Source organism: Balaenoptera ricei, chromosome 2 (genome assembly GCF_028023285.1).
Source record: "Balaenoptera ricei isolate mBalRic1 chromosome 2, mBalRic1.hap2, whole genome shotgun sequence".
Taxonomy (NCBI): domain Eukaryota; kingdom Metazoa; phylum Chordata; class Mammalia; order Artiodactyla; family Balaenopteridae; genus Balaenoptera; species Balaenoptera ricei.
Genome location: NC_082640.1, coordinates 102,695,877 through 102,714,066, shown reverse-complemented (window position 1 = coordinate 102,714,066; position 18,190 = coordinate 102,695,877). Strand labels below are relative to the sequence as shown.

Genomic DNA, 18,190 nt, shown 5'->3' with positions numbered 1-18,190 from the left:
GTGGGGAGGGTGGAGCAGGCTGCTCTGCTGAGGACTCACAGCTGGGGCTGGAGGTGGGGTTTGACGAGCTCCAGGAAGTGACTGGAGCCCCGGGTCCTCTAGCAGGAGGGACTTTAGACCCTCTCAAAGAGGCTGAGGAACTGGCACTCTGGTTCCCAAACCTAGCCCCTGGTTATCATGGGGCTGCTTATGGAAAATAGATGCCTGAGCCTTACTCCCCAGACGATTTGATTTAGAGGGTGTGGCTAGAACCCAGGTGTTCGTGCTTCCAACAAGCCTTTTAGATGATGCAGACACAGGTGGTCCAGGGAACAGCAGAGCCAGAAAGTGCTGCATCAGGGGCCTAGGTTCCCCCAGCTATCAGAAGAGACTCAAACTAACACCTTTCAAGTCCCACCTTCCCCACAGCTCTTAAGCAGAAACATGGAAATCTCTGGTTCCCCACAGTGTTTCATCTGGACTCAAAGGTGTTTCTAATCCCTCAGGGCCTCTCTCATTTGTTCCCCAAACACTGAGAAGCTGCTGTGTGCCAGACACTGCGCTAGGCCCTGGTCCAAAGGTGAGGAGGGCCCAACCGTATCCTGAAGAAGTTCAGACTCGTGACTCCCCGCTGTGGCTTCTAACCAGGATCCCTTCCTGAATCCGTGGAAATACCTGGATGGTCCAGGAACAGAAGTAGGGATATGGTCAGGTGGTATCGATAAGGGCAGGTAAAAACCGTCCTGCCTGTCCTTAAGCTACCAGAGATAAAGGCTTTAGAGGGTCCCCTTTGACCATCGTGAGCCTTAGGCTGCAGACGGTGTGTGATGCTCCCTTTTCTGCAGACCGCAGCCGCCTAGGTGGCCAGGACAGGCACAGTTTCTGGAAGAAAGGATCTCTAGGGCAGTGAGCTGTTGGGAGATACATTTCTTTTCCTCAACCAAGACCCAGTCATCTCCATTCTCCTCCCCAGTGCCCGAGTTGGGAGACTGAAAAGATGACATTCCAAAATGAGGTGATTCAACTCTGAAATGAATTCTGCAGGCAAGTTCAGACCAGAAATTCCCAGAACTGCTGTTGGCCAGGTCCCAAGGGGGAGGGCCTGTTTCTGCTTAATTTGGAGCATGAGGCCAAGACCTGTGCTGGGATCTCAGAAATGCCAGAGTTCCACCCTCTTAGTGACCTGTATGCACAATGTGGAGGCCCACGGAGCCACAGCAGGGGAGCCTGAGGGAGGGGCACGGAGCTAGCTGGGGGCAGAGCCAGGGCCCCTGACTGATTAGAGTGCTTTCTGGGCTGTATCCTACTCTCTCCTGGAAGTCATCGGCCCCATGCCTCAAGAAAGTCATACCTCTTAGTCCCAGACGTTTTTTTCATCCCCAGAGAAAACTCAGGATGGCCAGAGATGGCTCCGGAGAGGGACACAGAAGGACCAGATTGCCTTTTTGGAGCTGGCCAAAGTGGACCAACACTTCTCCACTTCTCAAACATCCCTGGGTTGGGCTTCCCTGGAGGCACAGTGGTTGAGAGTCTGCCTGCCAATGCAGGGGACACGGGTTCGAGCCCTGGTCTGGGAAGATCCCACATGCCGCGGAGCAGCTGGACCCGTGAGCCACAATTACTGAGCCTGCGCGTCTGGAGCCTGTGCTCCGCAAAAACAGAGGCCGCGATAGTGAGAGGCCAGCGCACCACGATGAAGAGTGGCCCCCACTTGCCGTAACTAGAGAAAGCCCTCGCACAGAAACGAAGGCCCAACACAGCCAAAAATAAATAAATAAATAAATAGATGGATCATCATATTAAAAAAAAAAAAAAAAAAAAATCCCTAGGTCCCTTAATCCCACCAATTCAACACCTTTCCTGCCTGTCCCAGTCATCATGAGCGTGCAGGAAGAGGCACGAGGCCCTAATATGTGAAGCGAAGGGCAAGTAGTTTGGATCAGCTAGAGTTGCAGTGTCTATTAGCACTTTGTGATGCTGGAAATGTTCTGTATCTGTGCTGTCAATATCAGCTACACACTAGCTGTACTGGACGGCACACATCAAGACAGCAGTGTTATACTGACTTTTTTTCCTCAGTCACTAATTGGATTAGTCTTCTCGATTATTAACGTCTCATTGTTATTTTCATCAAATCCCACAGGAAAGGGGGAAAAAGAGACCCAGACAGGCTTGGTTTCTTACTTCGTGATGTTTATTACGAGAGATCTTCGTCGTCCTCACTCCAGAGCTTTCACCTCCAGCCTTCTCCACACCGCCACGGAGGGCAGAGAGTCCAGGGAAGGAGAACGGAGTTCAGGCAAACTGAGCCGTTTACGTGTTCCACAGGGGAAGGAAACACACATTCTCCACTCTACTGCTTCAGACACGTGTGCCACACAGGTAGGGAGACGCACACACCGCAGGCGGGGAAGGCGGGGCGCGCGGGGCGCGCGGGGCGGGGCCTGTTTCTGCGGCTGCTCCCAGAGGAAGCTCGGTCCAAAGCCGCTGCAAACAGGGCCCCGGGCAGCACTGCATCCTAGCGGGGGCGTGGCCCGTGGGACCTGGATCTTGTGAAGCGCTGCTCGGCCTCCCAAACGTGAGCAGGGGGCCCCGCCTCTGTGAACGGTGCTGACGGCCCTCACTCAGTCCCTTCAGACCCTCCGCAGAGAGCGTGCCTGGGAGGAGCCTCATCGACACCAGCAAGTCAGGCTACAACACAGGCCCCAGAGAGCACGGTGCTGGGGTTTAGAAAGGGTCTCATGTCAAGGACAGGCCACTAGAACCGTGTCAGTATCGGGTGCTGTCACATGCCCTCATTACTGTTAGAAACACTGGGGTAACAAGACGGTGCATCTACAAAATCCCCAGGAGGACAGGATGCAGGACCGCTGTCCCTGTGTCCTCAGCCTGCAGGGCTAGGCACCCCTCCTGTGGGCTCTAGAGCCCCGTGGGAGGCAGGGTCTCCCCCGAATACAAACAAGTGCTCAGCGGATCTGGCGGTGAGTTATGTCACAAACTCCTGCCGCCAGCAGCTTGGCCGACTCCCGGCTTGTCCCCGAGCACCTCACAAGCACGCCCCGCATCACGTCAGTGTCAGTTCCTGATCTCATCGTTCCCTGTGTGCAGCAGAGATCCACCTGCCTACCATATCCCAGAGCCATCCTCCAACCCCTGCAAAACAAAGCTGGAGAACAATGGCCAGGCCAGGGTGTAAGGTAGGCGGATGACACTGGCTGGGAAGAGAAAGGTGCCCCGAGCACAAAGCACTCTGCTCAGAAAGCCTAAACCAACCTGCCCTGGGCGGCTGGTGGGTGAACCAGGAGCAGGAGCCTCTGCGGACACCTGCCAAGAGGTCACATACCCAGGGCAGCCCACCCTTAGAGCAACCGTCACACTCGGCCCGAGGCACAGAGAATGAGGCTCTCCTAAGCTTCCAGGCATAGTGCAGACAGTCCAGGGAGGCTCTATTTACAACACAGCTGACAATCGAGCAATGTATTCCTAGAAACTGGGACTTCCTCTCGCTTCTCGTTTTACCTTGTTTAAAATACTAGTTATTCCCGGTGTCAGGAAAATAGGAGAGAAAGCCTGGGTGGAGCAGTGGGGGGCGAGATAAAGGAAGAAAATAAGTAGAAAGTGAAGGAGTCTGAAAAATAAAGAGCCGCGTGGGGAGACTGGTGGGGGGACACAGGGTCAGCGACTACAAAGTGACCAGCATTACCTAGAGGACGGGCCATTTGGCCTTTGCAGCCAGAGGAGCTCTGGTACTCCAGGACTTCAGGCAGCCAAGCTGAGGGCTCCTGTGAAGTCCTGCATAGAAAACTTGGAATAAACAACCCCAGGGTTGCAAACACTTGAGACAGTTTCCTTATTCGGGTGATTGGAATGCAAAGACAGGATGGTGCCCTTCCCCATCTCCTCCTGTCCAAGCAGGTATAAAATTCTCCGGAATTGCCTGCAACATAATGGTATATAAGGTGTAACTAATTGCTTTTTCTATTAAAAGTCTGGCAACGCCAGAACACAAGTCTCACTGATTCAGAGATGTTCCAGGGCACAAGGTAGCCAGTAGTGTCCAAATGGGGAGACTCCTGGTGGTGGCAGCAGCCCCCGATTCCCCAGGCCGGGGCTCTCCCCGCCTCTGGGATAGCTGAGCTGTCCGCTGCTCAGTCTTCGGCTTGCTGGGCTCAGGTGTCAGCCGGGTTGACCTCTTTGGAGCAGAAATAGTGCACGACCACCCCATTGGGGTATCTTGCAAATGCACTGCAGGGAAGGAAAATGACCTGGGAGTGAGGACTGCCTCTAAGAGAAGACCACTTCTTACTGGAAAAGGCACCTTACCGGGTGCCATCCCAGAAGCCGCCCACCCTAGCCACAAAGAGCAGCCTGGCTTCTCTGGATTTACGTAGCCACCGTCTCTGTCAAATATCCGAACAGAGGATGAGGTCCACGCCATTTGAGCGCATGGGGATATTTCTTACTGTCATCAATGTGCAAGCACAGGCAGATGGGGCAGTACACCAGCCTGGCTCAGCAGCGGCTGAGAGCCGACTGCTCATCAGAACAAGTTTTGGGCTAATTTTTTTTTTTTTTAAATATTTGTTTATTTATTTGGTTGCACCAGGTCTTAGTTGCAGCAGGTGGGCTCCTTAGTTGCGGCATGTGAACTCTTAGTTGCAGCATGCATGTGGGCTCTAGTTCCCTGACCAGGGATCAAACCTGGACCCCCTGCACTGGGAGTGCGGAGTCTTACCCACTGCGCCACCAGGGAAGTCCCTTGGGCTAATTTTAACAAAGGACAGCGAGTCTTTCTAAAGAAAAGGATTCTTCCAGCCATATAAGAAAAAGGACAAATCATTCTTCTTTGAAGGAAAGGGGACTGACTGGAGTATATGCCTTAAAACAGAACGATGCTGCCTCAGGATTTTACTCAAGTCATGAGGCAGCAGGTTGAAAGACCTTTTTCTTCCTTCAGAGGTGTATCCTTAAAAGATAAGGACTTCCTGCCCACATACAGCTCTCACACACCCCCTGGCTACATCACAATGTTTAGCTGCCAGAGGGGAAGGGCTTTATGGGCAAGGAGTCAAGAGCTCCATGCCATACATTTCAGGCCTTTAAATTCTCAAACCCCCTCCACACCCCCATCAGACAACGTGGCCTGCCCTCTGGAGGCTCAAGAACTAAAAGCGGCCCGGATAGTCTGCAGCTGCACTTTCCTCTTTGGTTAAGGGGACATAGGGGCATTTAAATCCATCCTGAGTGTGACCCACATCAGAGCCGACAATGCATAGCTGTGGATGAGGCTCACCTGTTCCCAATCTTCTTCTTACACACCATGCACACCTTCTCCTCTGTGATGATGCACTTCACCTGCTGGTGTAAAATCCGCTCTTCCTGGACCTGGGAGCAGAGAGATCGGGGGGAGAAGTCCCACTGTCCGGCAGGTATTTAGAACAGAAGGAAGGGCCGGCACTGTCTCATCTCCCAGCCCACAGAGACTCCCCTAATTGAAACACCTGCATTTAAATGCCCAGTTGGTTACCGATCAGCTTGAACTAGAGTTCAAAAGCATAAAGCTCTGCCTTTATCTACAGGGAACGTGGTTAACTGTCTCACACTGAAAAGTACACGCCTGCCCTCGTGTCTGAAAGGCTCATACCCTCAGGAACTCTGCATGGAGAAGGTTCTTGAGCACTTGATTGAACCGTTTCTTTTGTGCATTCTCTTCCAAGACCTTTTCCAGAAAGATGCGTATATCGTTAATCTGAGTGTTCGCTGGCAGAAGGTTGATGGCCTGGGGACAGGAAGAGAGAAGGGACTAGGGTGAGGCGGGACACGAGTGAGACTGAGGAAATGCCTGCCGTCACGGAGCCCTCGAACCCCAGTCCCTCCTCTGGCCCCTCTTCTCGTTCCATGCTGTCCACACGCGCCCTCCGTCTCCCCGAGAAGAACTCCTGACCTTGGTGGTATCCAGTTTGCCGTGGTGCAGCTCGAGGACCTGCAGGGCGGCTTGGAGGTTGGCTTGCGGCTCCAGCAGTTCCAGCTTGATTGGTCCCAGGCAGTGAACGCTGGGCGGGGACAGGTACATCCGGAGCAGGGACAGATACACCTGTCTCATACACAACAAGCCACGCACGTCAGGCTGGCAGCAACCCTCCCAGAACCCCCAGTGTGACCACACCTAAAGGCAAGAGGGCTGGTCTATAGGAACAGCTGTCACGGAGCATTTAAAACTCATCATTTTTCACCTTTTAAAAAATTTTGTAAAGTCAGTCAACTGAAGATGTCAAAAATTAAAGATTGTGTTCTCCCTGAGAGAAAAAAAATCAAATGCCTTGTATTTGTTTTGCATTACACTGTTAACAAAACGACTCAAAGACATCCCTCATTTCCTTTGGCTTTGAAGGCTGAGACCCTGCCACGTATTAGTAGATGAGGATTACCCAAGATGAGACGCTGCATCTCCTACTGGTACCCGTACCACAGCGTTTCTCAGCCTCAGCACTCAATATTCTGGGCCGAATAATTCTTTGCTGGGTCTGTGCTGTGCACTGTTTAATAGCAACTCTGGCCTCTACCGCCTAGGTTCCAGTAGCACCCCTACCCCCAGTCATGGCCACCAAAAACGTCTTCGTACATTGACAGATCCATGTGCAATCTAGACAGAGCACACGTGTGCACCTTACCAGAACCATCCGATGTTCCTTCTCAACAGGCTGACCACATAAATTTATTACACAAGTCGGGATTCTTTCGAGAGTAAAGGGGCAGGGGTGCTACGGATAATCACACAGACGACGACAGGTATAATCCAGAACCATCCCAAGCAAACCAGGATCATGGTCACCCTGCCTCTACCTCAACATGCACGTGCAAAACCAATCAGCACATTGACCCATGACCTGTCTTATCTTAGCAAATCATACCAGGGTCACCTGTGGCCAAACCAGAGGGGTTAGCTATGCTAAGAGGGACAGTGCAATGCACCCGTGCTCCCTGGGGCCAGGGTCACTACTTACATCTTTGTTGCCATCTTTATTTTGGTCATAATGCTTGTGGCAGTACCTGCAAGGGAGAAAGTGGTGAGACAAGGCCACATCTAGAGACAGCGCATCGATGCTGCCTGCGTGCGCAGCCTAACGACAGCAAAATCGGGAGCCAGCACACGAGGTGATTCTCGCTCCTGCTGAAGGGCGGAGGGGTGGCTTTCTTAGCCTCTCACGCCTCTCATCTCTCTGGGGGGCCTCTTTTAGACCCTTGCGAGGTGGGATGACAGGGTCAACGTACTCTTCAGCCATTCTCGTATCCTTCAGGATGTGGACGTAGATGAAGAGAGCTTGTTCGTGTTTCCCCATGCGTCCCAGCAGGAGAGCACGCTCTTCTAAGAGGCCTGTGGGGAAAAAGGTGTATAAGTAACCATCATCCCCATTAGGCAAGCCCAAGGCCAGGGGCTAAGGAATGGATATTGGGGAAATGTAAAAGGGGAAAAAATATTTTTATTACTTGGGATTTTTTCAAGGAGAAAATGACTAAAATTTTTAAAAGGGAAGAGGGGAGGGAGCTATTTTAGGAGGTACTTTATCCCATCTTGTTTGTGATTGCTTATAAATGGGGCAACAACACTTGATGATCAGCCAAGTGCATAATAAGCACCTACAATGTACCAGGCACTTCAGCCAGGTAAACAGACACCTGGTCTCTGCTCTCATGGAGCTTATACATCAGACAGACGTGTGTCTTTTTTCAGACACACGTCTGTCTGATGTATAATTAGACATTATGCCAGATTATAAAAACGGCTAACCAATGAACTTGGCCAAGAATATGTACTGAAGCAAGAAAGAGCTTTCAACCTGGCCATCAGTTAGCATGTGGTGGGGCTTCCCTAGTGGCGCAGTGGTTAAGAATCCGCCTGCCAATGCAGAGGACACGGTTCAAGCCCTGGTCCGGGAAGATCCCACATGCCGCGGAGCAACTAAGCCCGTGCACCACAACTACCGAGCCTGTGCTCAAGAGCCTGTGAGCCACAACTACTGAGCTCACGAGCCAAAACTACTGAGCCCACGCGCCACAACTACTGAAGCCCATGCGCCTAGAGCCCGTGCTCCGCAACAAGAGAAGCCACCGCAATAAGAACCCGCGCACCGCAACGAAGAGTAGCCCCCACTCGCCGCAACTAGAGAAAGCCCGTGTGCAGCAACGAAGCCTCAACGTGGCCAAAAATAAATAAATAAATAAAAATTAGCATGTGGTTCATACCCAAAAGAGACTCCGCTCAAACAAAACTGAGCCTTCAGAGGGGACAGAACAGGAGCACAGGCCTGAAACATGTGGTTTTTCCCAGGCCCAACCTTTTGGAGGGCTGGGGAACCGGTAAAAGGGAAAGATCCGTTTTTGCATTACCTTCTGCTAAAGTGGCTCTGGACCTAAGCCAGACACTCACCATCAAAAGGAAAATCACAGATGAGCCGACCTGGGTCATAGTAGCTAGAAATTTCCAAGAACTTAAGGAGCTTCCGTCGGTATTCTCCCAGCTCTCCCTCTTCCTCACCAGCAGGGACTGGAGCTTTGCCTTTAAGGAAAACCACGCTCAGCATGAAAGGATGCTGTTGGGCAGCAATGTGGGGTCATTAAGAAACACGAGAGGGATGGGGTTCAATAATCAGAAAGGGCCTCCGTGGTGGTTTCCAGTTGGCCTTCTCTTAGCTTATGGTCTCTACATGGCCCCAAAACATCAGCTTGAGGTAAGAAAAAAAAACCAAGCTGCGTAGAGAAGCACTCTGCTAGACAAACCTGTTTCTCATCAGCACAGGTGTCACTCTGCGGACAGATCTGCTCCTTCCCCACCACCAGGGGTGACGCCCAGGGAAGCTAAGAGGTGCCCAGATCCAGACACCAGCCCCTGAGTCTCACCTGTGGGGTCACTTAGCTGCCCTGGCTCCTCTGAGGCACTTCCTGCCCACCTGGGCCTACAGAGAAGGTCTGCTTCCCTAAACCACCCACAGCACCCTCAGGTCCAGCTCTCCTCTAAGGCCTGGGGCCACCCCGCTTTCCAAGAACTGGTACCTGCAGGGAAGGACAGGAGATATTCCTTCATCAGACCTTGCACCTTCTCACAGTACAGCTGGATCAGGCAGTTGTGGAACCGAGAGCCCGTCTCCTCCCAAACGTGGATGACGTGTTCCTGAGGCAAGATACAGGTCTGCCTGGTACCCTCTGTGCTGTGACCCAGCCCATCGCCCAGGCTCCCTCACATTTTTAAGGCCCAAGAGGTCCCATCCAGATCGTCCCCTAATTAGGCCACAAATATTACCAAGGGATAGCTCTTCTAAAACCACTGGGAAATTTCACAGTACAACCCAGCAATATCAGGAATTATTGTCTTGATTTCCAATCGAAGCTCCTTTATTAACTCTGTCTCATAATCCTCCAAATCAGCCCATGTAATTAAGGTTAAGTATTTGCATTCTGGTACTTAGGACTGATTTGTTGTCCTTCAGTCACAGTTGAGTCTGGCTGTACAAATGTGGCTCTGAAATGTTTTTCTCCAACATCCTTCTCTTTTATCCCTCTGTACGTCATCTTTAGAAGGTAGCATCTTTAAATCTTTAGAAGGTAGCATCAAAAAGTGACATCTCCAGCTTAGTCTACTGGGATCTCTGTCTTCAGAGGATATTACATTCCTTACAATTCCTTCCAATCCCCAAGGGACACAAACCCTAATCTGAACTGGCTAATCACTGACTCACGCAGTCCCCGATCCTGGGTTTGAAGCTTTTTAGTTCAGATCAAAAAATACCTTACCAGATATGGAATTGCCAGACCCTTAAAATTCTCCACTAAGAAGCCAAGCACTCGGTCTCGTGGCAGAGACTCCACCTCTGGGAGGTCCTCAGTAAATATCTGTTGGAACAAAACCCGAGTTCTAGCAGCAGAACCATCTGATGGCAATTCTTCCAAACGCACATGCGCACAAGCGTAGGGTCAAGTGGACAGACACTGTATGGGAAGGGCGTCTGTGGCCAGTTACTATGGGACAGACTAGGTCGCAGGTCTCCTGGCATCTGCACCAGGCTCTTTCCACTCCACTCCATTGCTGTTCCATGTTTCCCAGTCTTTGAAACACCAGAGAACTGCATAAATCCTTCCTCCCCCTCCATCCACTGCCCTCTGAAGTAGAATCAGGACCAACCGTGGTGCCAGATAAATCCAAGGGGCTCTGTGACCTACCTTCAGCCCATCCTCTGGAAAGTCTCTCAGCACCCACATTGAGTAGGAAAAAATCAAATGCAGGTTTTCTGTGCCTAGAGGGAAAAGTCAGCAGATGAAGCCCACCCACCCTGCCCATAGGACCAGGAAGGCAGGTGCCCAGGTTGCCCAGGATTTATCTTCCAGAGAAGATAGCTCTGTCCAAGCACCAGTCACTCAGGGCTGCTTGGGCCTACCGAGCTGGCTACACACCAAGGAGCTGTCATGGTTCCATCACCGGGGGGACTTTCACCCTAGCCAGAGGAACCCAGTTGGGTGAACACGAGGGAGGGAGGGGAATGACCAGTTGGAATCAGAAAGGGAGAGAGGTCAGGTCCACTTCACCATCCTCTCCCCGCGCCCCTTCCACAAGCTGGACTTACCCAGGTGTTGCAGGTACTGCACTGTCCTCTCATGGCCTTTCAGAGGGGAATTCGCTTTCTTGGACTGGTCCACCAGCACCTGCAGAGCTGGCCACGAAGCCCAAGAATAAGGTCATGAGCCCCTTCCAGAAGGCGTATCTCCTTGGAGAGTCATCACACTGTAGGCAGTTTTTGGCAGGAAAGAGGTTTTTGCAGGAGGCCCCTTTGTCTTGTCACCAACCTTAAACCAGGCACCTACATGCTCTGCTCATCTGTAGCCCTAGCACACCTTTCAAATCTTGTGATCACACAATACTTTGCCTAACTCGTTGGTTCTTTCCATAGATCAAAGAAGTAGAAATGAAGAAAAAGTGATTAAAAGGGGACCAGATCTCCTCCCTAGCTTCCCCTTCAGTAATCTTGTGAACAAACTGTGTGAACAAGATAGCATCTAAAGAAAAATCACAAGAAGGCAACAGGCCTGCACACAGTGGGGGATGGCCCCTATCTCAATGATTAACTGAGATTACTTCCCTTTTTCTCTTTAAAAGCTTTCGTGGTCGAGCAGAATCTTCAGAGGGGGCTTTTGGGGCACACTGAGTCCACCATCTCCCCAGACTGCCAGCACTCTCATTAAAAGCAACTCTCCTTTCTTACCAACATTTGTCTCTCTCTCGTGTATTGATTTTCCAGCAGGGAGCAGCCGGACCTGATTCGGTAACGACACCTCAGTCAAAATACAAGAGACCCTCCCAACCAAAGAAACCCCTCCTCCAGTCACCTTTCTCATGGAGCCCCTTCTTCTCATACAGGATGATCAGTTCGCTGTACTTGTGAGCCTTCTTCAGCACGTGCTCGCTCTCTTCGATGTGGCAGTGGTTGTTCTCCAGGCGCAGCAAGGGGGCCACCAGGGCCACGTTCGTCTGCAGAGGAGGCAGGATTTCAGCAGAAGCTGCTTCCTGGGGAGCCCTGGCCTGCTTCAGGCTGAAACGCCAGGGGTGTGACAAGCAAGAGACAGCAAACAACCCTTTGCCAGGACTACAGGTAGTACCTTGTAAAGCATTTATGCTCTTTCACACAACATGTTTCAAGGGTTTTTGGGGAGAGGGAGGGTAAAGAAAGGGGAAATTTTCTTTGGGGGAATACTGTCCCTGTTCACCTCGTAGCACTAACCCCCATCTTAGCAGAGAAGACCAGCCCACTGTAAGATTCTGGGTCAACATCTCGCCGTATCCCCTCAATTCCAAGAAGCTCACAGACGTCAGGCCAAGAGTAGCTGGTTCCTGTCATCAAAGGCTTCACTCTTACCAGGGGCAGGGACCCCAGAGTAGGGGACTGTGGGGACCCGAGTGCTGGAGAACTCACATGGAGGTAGCACTTGAGCAGGGTGGTGTCAATGATTTGCAGGAGCTTCTTCTTGGATTTGATGGTAGGAGTGCCTTCCATGAGCGGGGAGGTGCTGGACTGGTGATCAGAGTCATTCAGCTTCTTGACCAATTGGCTTCGTTTCTGCCAAGGCCAAAAATGCAGGGTCAAGGCCAGCACTAAATCTTTCTTTATCACCCGAGCTACTAGGCAATTCCAAATATGTCTAAATCAGCTCACACCTACCCACCCTGATCCCACATTAGCATTCAATTTTTATCAGGGATCAAAATAGATGACCACCAAATCACCAGACACAGTGACAATTATCTACTGAGTATTTACTACAGACCAGGCACTATGCCAAGCACTTTACATATTATCCTATTGTAAACCTACAACAGATGCAGGTAATATTAGCCCCATGTTATCAGTGAAGAACCTAAGGCACAGATATTAGATACCTCCTAAGTGGCAGAGGCAGATTTCAAATTAGGGTCTGATTCCAAAGCCCGCGTTCCTTTCCTTTTTTAAATCAACTTTATTGAGGTATAAGTTATATACAATAAAATGTACCCCTTAAAAAGTATACTATCAGATGCGTTTTGACAGATATATACATGCATGTAACCACCACCCCAATCAAGGAACGAAACATTTCTGTTACCCCTGAAAGTTCCCTTGTGCTCTTCCCAAAGAATCTCACCCACTGATCTGATTTCTATCACTAGAGACTACTTGTCCCCTGTTCTCGAACTTCCTATAAACGGAATCATCCAGTTTGTACTATTTTGCGTCTGGCACGCCCATGGTCTTATTTGTTCTACCAACTCTCTGGCACAATGCTCATGTCAGTTACCTCCATACATTCCAAGCTCAGTGGAGAAGGCCAGGGAAAAAGGTATGCTTGGAGTCCCCTAAAGCTAAGATGTTGAAAATAGAGGGTCTTCTGTGATGCCACACGCTTGGGAGACTTTCTGCCCCGGGAACCTTTTTTTCACTTGGTTCATGGGGTGTGCAGTATGCAGACAGAGGCAAGGTTGTGTGCTCCTTGTGGGCCGCCAGCCACCCCTGGAGCCCAATGTCAAGGAAGTGCCAAGGCAATGGATGCCTGACCGGACCTGTGGGACACCCACTGACCCAGAAGCAGGTGATAGCAAGCTGGCTTACAATTTTCCTAGCAATACTTCTCATGCCCATCCAGAGGACCCCTTACAAAGGTCAGCAGAACACTTCTGGGAAAAAATTTATTAAGTTCTCTGACTCTGAGTGGGTGCACAGGAAATAAATAATAACCTTCTGCACAGAAATGTAGGGTTCAGAGGCTTCAATGGAGACATTAGTTTTAGTGCTGACATGAAAATTTCACTTATCTGCCCATAACAGTAAATTGAAAATAATTTAAGTCTAAATACTCCCCTTAAAAAAACATGTTATAGAAGAATATTTAATGACAGGGAAGGACTTTCCTAATATGTGGCTAAATGTTTTAAAAGTAAGCTATAAAACAATATATAGCTTGATATCCATTTGTAATAAGTAAACCAATATATAAATAAACAAAAATTATTCACAAGTACAAATAAAAGTCTGGAAGGACAACACTAAAATGTTAGTTAATTTTCTCTGGGTGGTAGAGCTATAGGTGATTTTTATTTTTGTTTTATACTTTTCTGTGTTTTCCAAGTTTGCTGCATAGAGCAGGTGTTTTTTCCAAAAGTATATATGTTCCCAAAAAGTTTGTTTTAAAAAATGTATTCTTTTCTATCAACCAAACTTTTCTTTTTAGTTCCTATAATAGCTTAGTGTGAATTAACCATGAATTGAATGTGTTTCCTGGTATCAGGATTTGGCAAAAAAGAGCTCAATACTATTGTTAAGCAGGGAGATGAAGCAGAAAAAAATGTGCCCCCCCAGACTTCGATAGTGTTCATTTATGGAATACCTGTGGCATTATAAAAGGCCACCAGTTCCCTGCCATAGAGAAGCAGGTACTGGAACTTCCAGGTAAACTCTTCCATATACTTCTGTATATACCTACCTGTGTCAGGTAGTCAATCAGAGCTAAGTGAGCCTTCTCCAACTCAGCCCCAGAAAGCACAGGCAGCGGGTTAGGATACTGTAGCTGCTTCCTGTAGTCTGTGGGTAGCAGGTCTGGGTACAGGCCCATCACATGTGTAGGATCTACATGGAAGGTAAACATGATTCCCCAGAAAGGAACACAGCAATTTAAGGATAAACTAAAACAAGACTAGTACTACAGCAATATAAGTTCCAGACTGACTTTTTCAAAGCAATGACTCTTGGGGCTTCCCTGGTGGTGCAGTGGTTAAGAATCCACCTGCCAATGCAGGGGACATGGGTTCGAGCCCTGGTCTGGGAAGATCCCACATGCCGAGGAGCAACAAAGCCCGGGCATCAGAACTACTGAGCCTGCACTCTAGAGCCCGCAGGCCACAGCTACTGAGCCCATGTGCCACAACTACTGAAGCCCGCTCGCCTAGAGCCCATACTCCACAACAAGAGAAGCCACTGCAATGAGAAGCCCACGCACCACAACGAACAGTAGCCCCTGCTCGCCGCAACTAGAGAAAGCCCGTGTGCAGCAACAAAGACCCAATGAAGCCAAAAAGAAAAAAATATATAAATAAATAAAATAAAATAAAAATTTAAAAAAGAGAAAGGAATGACTCTTAAGTTCATAAAAACTTGAGCTATACACATATAGTTTGAGCACTAAAACATTACAAAAATGGCATGACTATATTCTAAGACATATACAGAATTAGAATTGAAAATTCATTAACTTGCTAAAAGTAGGGGAGAAAAGAATTTCCCAAGGAAAAACTGATACGACATTGAAGCTGAAAAAGATCAATAGACTTACTAATAAAAAGCATATATATGTCAAAAAAGGAATAGTAGTAAAACAAAAACACCAGGCAACAGGCTAGGGAATATGTTTGCAGCATATATGGCAGAGGCTAATAGGTTGATTATATAAAACTAATTCACACAGATTGGTTTAAAAAAACATGGGATTTCATTTGATTAATGGGCAAAAAACATAAACAACTGACAAGAGAAGAATATAAATAAGGGGGAAAATGTTCTGCTACATTATCAAAGTGGTATACATTAAAAATGTCAAAGAGGTGACATCTTTATATCCATTTAATTAGTTAAAAAATTATTTTTATATGCTACAACCCAGTGCTTACAATATTGTGAAACTGAATAACTCTTATACTGCTAAGGCAAAAATATTGCTACCTCAACAAGGAAAAAAGCACCTGGACCAACTAATCCCACTTTTAGGCGCGTATCCTCAGAAAACAATCCAAAATATGGGGGGAGGGCCAGGTCAGTGCACCCAGGGAAAACCCCAGTCAGTGCCCAGTCCAGCCCCAGCCAGCCTGCCAAAGCCACCCAGCATATGCAGTCTACGCAAGGGACGCTCCGACACAAGGCCACACCTTCAAGACTAGGAGAGGAACTGTCTTGCCTAATTCAATGAAAGTAAAAGCTGACTCTTTGAAAAGATAAACAAAACTGATAAACCTTTAGCCAGACTCATCAAGACAAAAAGAGAGAGGGCCCAAATAAATAAAATCAGAAATAAAAGAGAAGTTACAACCAATACCACAGAAATAAAATCAAGCATAAGAGACTACTATGAACAATTATACACCAACGAATTGGGAAACCTAGAAGAAATGAATAAATTCCTAGAAACATACAATTGTCCAAGACTGAATCAGGAAGATATGGAAAATCTGAACAGACTCATTACTAGTAATGAAATTGAATCAGTAATCCAAAAATTCCAGGACCAAACAGCATCTTGGGGGAATATTACTAAACATTTAAAGACGAGTTAGACATTTCCTAGTTAAAGGATACCTATCCTTCTCAAACTAGTCCAAAAAACTGAAGAGGAAGGAACACTTCCAAACCCATTATATGAAGTCCACATTACCCTGATACCAAAACCAGACAAAGACACTCCGAAAAAAGAAAATTACAGGCCAATATTGCTGACGAACATAAATGTAAAAATCCTTAGCAAAAGATTAGCAAAGCAAATTCAACAATACATTAAAAGGATCATAAACCATGGTCAAATGGGGTTATTCCAAGGATGCAAGGATGGTTCAATATCCACAAATTGATCAGCGTGATACAACACATTAACAAAACAAAGAATAAAAATTTCATCATCATTTCAATAGATGCAGAAAAAGCATTTGACAAAATTCAACATCCATTTATGATAAAAAAAAAACCCCACAAATCTCGTAACAAAGTGGGTACAGAGGGGACATACCTCAACATAATAAAGGCCACACATGACAAGCCCACAGCTAACAGCATACTCAATGGTGAAAAGCTTCTTCAAGATCAGGAAGAAGACAGGGATGCTCATGCTTGCCATTTTTATTCAACATAATATTGGAAGTCCTAGCCACAAGCAATAAAACAAGAAATAGAAATAAAAGGCATCCAAATTGGAAGGGAAAAAGTAAAACTGTCACTATTTGCAGGTGACATGATACTATATATAGAGAGCTCTAAAGACTCTACCAAAAAACTATTAAAACTAATAAATGAATTTGATAAAGTTGCAGGATACCAAACATACAGAAATCTGTCACATTTCTATACACAAATAACAAACTATCAGAAAGAGAATTGTTTTTAAAAATCCTACTTTCAATTGTATCGAAAAGAATAAAATACCTAGGAGTAAACTTAACCAAGGAGGTGAAAGACTGATACTCTGAAAACTATAAGACATTATGCAAGAAATTGAAGATGACATAAATACAGCTGATCCTTGAACAGTGGGAGGGTTAGGGATGCCAACTCCTGCCCCTGCACAGTGGAAAATCCACATATAATCCTACAGTTGGCCCTCCATACCCACAGTTCTGCCTCTGTGGATTCAACCAACTATAGACTGTGTCGTACTGTAGTACATATTTATTGAAAAAAAAATCCATGTATATGTGGACCCACCCAGGTCAAACCCATGTTGTTCAACGGTAAATGGAAAAAAATATCATGCTCATGAATTGGAAGAATTAATATTTGTTAAAATGTCCACACTACCCAAATCAATCTATAGTTTCACCGAAATACCTATCAAAATACCCATAGCAATCTTGAGAATGAAGAACGAAGCTGGAGGTATCACACTCACTGATTTCAAACTATAAAACTATAGTAATCAAAACAGTATGGTACTGGCACAAAAACAGACACACAGATCAATGGAACAGAGTAGAGAGCCCAGAAATAAGCCCACACTTATATGGTCAATTAATCTATGACAAAGGAGGCAATACTATACAATGGGGAAAAGACGCCTCTTCAATAAATTATGTTGGGAAAATTGGTCAGCTACATGTAAAAGAATGAAACTAGACCACTTTCTTACACCAAAATACAAAATAAACAATAAATACAATATAAAAATAAACTCAAAATGGATTAAGGACTTAAAATGTAAGACCTAAAATCATAAAACTCGCAGAAGAAAACATAGGTACCATGCTCTTTGAATTGGTCTTAGCAGTATTTGGAACTGTCTCCTCAGGCAAGGGCAACAAAAGCAAAGTAAACAAATGGGATTACATCAAACTAAAAACCTATTGTACAGTGAAGGAAACCATCAACAAAACATAAAGGCAACCTACCGAATGGGGGAAGAGATTTTCAAATGCTATGTCTGATAAGGGGTTAATATTCAAAATATACAAAGAATTCATACAACTCATTATCAAATCAACACAATCCAATTAAAAAAATGTGCAGAAGACCTAAATAGACACTTTTCCAAAGAAATCATACAGATGGCCAACAGGCACATGAAAAGATGCTCAACATCACTCATCATCAGGGAAACGCAAATCAAAACCATAATGACATATCACCTCACACCTGTTAGAATGGCTATTACCGGGACTTCCCTGGTAGTGCAGTGGTTAAGGATCCGCCTTCCAAGGCAGGGGACACGGGTTCGAGCCCTGGTCTGGGAGGATCCCACATGCTGCGGAGCAACTAAGCCCGTGCGCCACAACTACTGAGCCTGCACTCTACAGCCCACGAGCCATAACTACTGGAGCCCATGTGCCTAGAGCCCGTGCTCCACAGCAAGAGAAGCCACCGCAATGAGAAGCCCGCGCACCACAATGAAGAGTAGCCCCCGCTTGCCGCAACTACAGAAAGTCGGCTCACAGCAACGAAGA

At 47.4% G+C, this 18,190-nt stretch overlaps 1 protein-coding gene across 1 annotated transcript in view; it reads right to left on the bottom strand.

Annotated features, from left to right (window-relative positions):
• Window positions 1-2,155: 2,155 nt before the first annotated feature.
• Window positions 2,156-18,190, bottom strand: part of VPS39 (VPS39 subunit of HOPS complex) — a 49,325-nt gene continuing 33,290 nt past the window's right edge. Inside the window, exons 12-25 of the mRNA XM_059913529.1 lie at window positions 13,981-14,123; window positions 11,940-12,083; window positions 11,356-11,497; window positions 10,596-10,682; window positions 10,195-10,268; window positions 9,769-9,867; window positions 9,031-9,148; window positions 8,408-8,536; window positions 7,252-7,354; window positions 6,984-7,029; window positions 5,924-6,073; window positions 5,624-5,758; window positions 5,273-5,364; window positions 2,156-4,224 (exon numbers count right to left, since the gene is read on the bottom strand). Of these exons, the coding sequence (XP_059769512.1) occupies window positions 4,149-4,224; window positions 5,273-5,364; window positions 5,624-5,758; window positions 5,924-6,073; window positions 6,984-7,029; window positions 7,252-7,354; window positions 8,408-8,536; window positions 9,031-9,148; window positions 9,769-9,867; window positions 10,195-10,268; window positions 10,596-10,682; window positions 11,356-11,497; window positions 11,940-12,083; window positions 13,981-14,123 (1,538 nt within the window). The 3' untranslated portion in view covers window positions 2,156-4,148. The remainder of the gene's footprint in view (window positions 4,225-5,272; window positions 5,365-5,623; window positions 5,759-5,923; window positions 6,074-6,983; window positions 7,030-7,251; window positions 7,355-8,407; window positions 8,537-9,030; window positions 9,149-9,768; window positions 9,868-10,194; window positions 10,269-10,595; window positions 10,683-11,355; window positions 11,498-11,939; window positions 12,084-13,980; window positions 14,124-18,190) is intronic.